The sequence below is a fragment of the Cynocephalus volans genome, chromosome 8 (genome assembly GCF_027409185.1).
Source record: "Cynocephalus volans isolate mCynVol1 chromosome 8, mCynVol1.pri, whole genome shotgun sequence".
In the NCBI taxonomy this organism is placed as follows: Eukaryota; Metazoa; Chordata; class Mammalia; order Dermoptera; family Cynocephalidae; genus Cynocephalus; species Cynocephalus volans.
Genome location: NC_084467.1, coordinates 100732199 through 100736044, shown reverse-complemented (window position 1 = coordinate 100736044; position 3846 = coordinate 100732199). Strand labels below are relative to the sequence as shown.

Below are 3846 nucleotides of genomic sequence, written 5' to 3'. Positions count from 1 at the left end.
GAGGGTGGGGAAAGGGAAAGTGGGGATATGTTGGGCAACTGGTAAGACCAACATCTGGGACACGGTCACTGCCCCTCCTTCCTGCCCAAACCGCAGACGCTGTGGCAGCAGGAAAATCAGAGCAGTTCAGACCAAGAATGATTGTGAAACCTGGCCCTGGGGAAGAGCCCACTGTGGGAGGTGGGAGTGGGTGTTTGGGGTGGGGGCAGAGTCCACTTCAAAGGTAAGACAAAGTTCTTACTACAAACACATGCATTCAGGGCTCTGGTTTCCACACTAGACTTCAGAGCAACTAATAACATCCATATTCTGATTCAAAATCCTCCAAGAATCGAACTGGAAGCTCTGCCCCTGGGCCCCTGTGTCTCATGGTGCCATTGGTGGTTTGGGGATGGTAGGTGTGGAGGGAAGACTTTCGTCCAGCCTCCTAAAGTGGTGGGATTCTGCCACTTCCCCAGAAGCCTCACAGTAAAATCTGTAAGTAGAAAAGTTCCCTCTCCCTCAGCTAAGGGTGCCCAGCCAAGTCCCTAATGTGGCTTACAGAGTGGAGATTGCGTGAGAGGAAGAAAATAGAGGGTGGTGGGGAGAAATGTGATCTGAGGGCTACCCCAAACAAACACAGGAGAGGAGTGGTGGATTTTCCTTTTAATGCAAAATGTTGCAATACAAAAAGATGTGGAGGAAGTCCCATTCTTCGGGACACTGAAGGGAGGAGTAAGGGAGAGAGGGCAGAGTGGAAAGTCTCCTATTCCGCTCTCCCTAAGTCCCACCGAGGGCAATACTGCTGCTTGTTCCATGGGTTGCCCCCATACGTGGTCAGAGCTCTGGGTCTGAGTCATCTTTGGCCTGAAATGTGTTGACATGGGGCAGGAGAGCAGGAGTGAACATTTAGGGTTTTTACTCTTTTAGCTCTAAAAGGATTAGTCAAGATCTGGAGTTCCATATGAAACGAAGAGGCTATGAGAATTTGATTGACATTGGCTGAAAAACAGGATTTGAGCTAGTAGTTGCCCAGATTTGAAGAATGAGGAGCAAGAAATTTAGTGGGGATATAAATGTATGGGGGTGAGAGAGATTTAAAACACAGGGCTAGCTCCTCAAACTTCTTCCTCTTTCCTCCTCATCTCCAGCTTATAGACAATCTGGTAGCCATCATCCCAGGCATAGAGCTGGCGCTCCCGGGGGTTATAGCGGAGGCTGGCGTGGGCACCATATCGGCGGGGAAAGTAAGGGAGTGCTGCCCGTTCAGGAGTCAGGGTGCCACTGGCATCAAAGGAGCACTGGATGCGGGCCCGACTGGCAGGGCGGGTGTTATAGACGACATATAGGGTCCCACAAATGACAAAGGCAGCCTCAGCATTCTCTCTGGGACATGGTGTGTCCCACTGCTGCTCTGTGTCCAGTGTCTGTGGATCTAACTTGGCCAGACACAAGTGCGTGTCATCTTCTTGGGTGGCGTAGACAGCCCAAAGGCCCTCCTCGTCAGCTGCCAGGTCGATGTATGTGTCTGCTGTCAGCCCGTACGGCGGGATCAATCCTTCTGCTGGGAATACTGAGCTGTCCACCACTGTTCGGTTTGTCAGGTGGAATTTGATGAGCTGCAAAGTGTTCTCCAACTTACCACCCCCTCCAGGTCCTCCAGGAGGCCTCCGGGCATAATAAAGAAAGCCACCATATACCAGCTGTCCTGTGCCTACCCAGGGGAAGGGCACCCGGACTCGGGAAGCTTTCCGGGCAGCCATGGCAAGGGTGAAGTCACGCAGCCTTGGGAAGACAAAGGCTGTGTCATTCTGTGTTCCATCTAACACGTAGATCTTCTCTGTTGGCCCCAATGGATCCTTGGTCCATAGACCAGCTGGGCCACCAAACCGCTTCAGGATCTTCATTGATCTTACCTGAGAGATTGTGTAGCCACAGTCTGGTGGGGAAGGAGAAAAGCACAGGAAAAGGAAATAGAGGCAAGAGTTAGATGCCTACAGCTGGCACTATTTGAACAGCGTGCTTTTGCACAGGGGATGCCTCCATTCTTGTGGAGGAGGGAGAAAGATAGGGCACCACAGAAGCATGGGTCCCCAGAAACTCTCCTTAATGGACCTGTCATTTCAGAGACTTCCCTAAAACAGATTCCAGAAGACAGAGCTACAGTGAACTGGGACAAAGAGAAAAAAAGAGTAAGAAGTGAGGAAAAAGAATACAGGATCTAAGAGTGTTAGGGGCCTGCTTTCAGATCACTTACCTGTCACCATATCATACTTCTCATTTCTTCTGCCCTTGCCTTTGGTCCCAGGGCCTCCAGTCACCTTCTCATCAAACTCGACACAGGGTAGAGTTGGGTTCTGGGTCTCTAGATAGTCAACCTCCCGCTCCAGACGGTCCACTCTCCCGGAGATGGTGTCAGCTTCAGTTCTGAGTGCCTCCCGCTCCTTCTCTGCTACCTCCAGCAGCGGCAGCATCTTGTTCTTGAAGTCCCGCAGCTCAGCAGCATGCCGACTACTCTGGTCCTGGCACTGGGCCAGCCGTTCCTGAAGGGATGGGGATCAGGAGGGAGGGCTGCAGGGTTACAATTCCTAGGCAGGGAGAGGCCCAACCAGGGAGACAGGAATGGGAAAAAGAGCAAACTCAGCCAGGCTTCAATAACCCCTTCCACTCTCACAGAAAAGAAAACCAGATGCTCAGAGGTGCTAAATATGCAAAGAGCCCAGCTCAGATTCATGTAGGCCCAGACTCTGACTCCAAGTTCTCAGCCCATGTTCTCTGAGCAGTGCCACTGAGTCATCTGAGCTTCCGAGGTCTACGTGCATGAGGGTGGGAAGGGGTCTTTGCTCCATTACACAACTCTCCTCTTGGGAATTAAGATGGCAGGAAGTTGCAGATTCTCTGGGAACTTCCAACTTCTACAGAATTATCAGCTACTCCTGAGATGTACCCCCACAATCCCAGCTCTCATTTCCACTCTGTCCCCTAATCCCAGGGGTAAAACACAAAGATCTATTTGCTGTGGAATTGTTCTATGTAGGGAAAGAAAAGGGCTTGTAATTTTGAGGATGCTCTTACAGAATTTTCTGTAGGTTCTTACAGAGTCCTTTCTTGTCATCCCTAGATCCCTGACAAGCTGCTTGAACCAAGAGAAGATGTGGAATCCTTCCAGGCTAGGCTACAAGAGAAAGGAATCCCTCACCTCTAAGGCAGCTAGTCGGCGTTCCATGTACTCCACAAGGTGGTGCTGCTGTCCTTGAAGGGGTCTTGACAATGACAAAAGGAACAGGATGAGGAGAGGAGTGCTGGGCTCCATGGCAGCCTGGAGAGTGAGGCCAGTGTGCCTTGGCCTCTTCCCCTCGAGCCCGCGGTTAGCTTTGGAGGCGGGGTGGGGGCGGTGCCTTCTCTCTTTCTGATCTCCTGGTCTCTCTCACTACTCTGGAATGCTTTCACAGTCTCTTCACAGCCCCAACCCCCTCCTTTCCGTCTGGATTGATCAAACACAGATGGCTCCATTGCACAGCAGCCAGAAGCTTTAACCGCCTCCCGCCTGGGTTGTAGGCTCTCCTGGAAAGGGAAGAAACGGAAAGCCAAAGGCAGAGGCCTTCCGGGCAGTCACCCAGGAAAAGGAGTTAGCCGCAGGAAGCAGAAACCCCAGAGAAAACTCCGCAAATTGTTCCTGTGTTTTCGGAGAGTGCTTCCAGTGCTGACTTCTTAAGAAACTGACAGCTTTCATTAATCCTTCCCTTACCCAGCAATAACAGAATGTATTGTTTTCTGTTAGCTCAGTAGAAGCTGGAAGCGGTGGATATGAGGTTTGAGGGAACGAGGTGGGAAAAAAAGGCCAAAGTGGTCAAGTCTTTCTTCTGT

At 51.2% G+C, this 3846-nt stretch overlaps 1 protein-coding gene across 1 annotated transcript; it reads right to left on the bottom strand.

Moving 5' to 3' along the window:
* Positions 1–676: 676 nt before the first annotated feature.
* On the bottom strand, positions 677–3298 carry OLFML3 (olfactomedin like 3). The gene is made up of 3 exons (XM_063106548.1): positions 3179–3298; positions 2237–2522; positions 677–1918 (listed from the first exon to the last, which is right to left on the bottom strand). Exons 1-3 carry the CDS (start codon positions 3290–3292, stop codon positions 1098–1100), a joined length of 1221 nt encoding a protein of 406 aa, XP_062962618.1. The 5' UTR covers positions 3293–3298; the 3' UTR covers positions 677–1097.
* Positions 3299–3846: the final 548 nt, after the last annotated feature.

What these genes read in the sequence shown, in the direction of transcription:
- OLFML3 (XM_063106548.1), bottom strand. Translation starts at nt 3,292, where the DNA reads ATGGAGCCCAGCACTCCTCTCCTCATCCTGTTCCTTTTGTCATTGTCA. An exon ending in GCCGACTAGCTGCCTTAGAG is followed by an intron (nt 2,523 to 3,178) that starts GTGAGGGATTCC and finishes CCATCCCTTCAG; the next exon opens with GAACGGCTGGCCCAGTGCCA. An exon ending in GAAGTATGATATGGTGACAG is followed by an intron (nt 1,919 to 2,236) that starts GTAAGTGATCTG and finishes CTTCCCCACCAG; the next exon opens with ACTGTGGCTACACAATCTCT.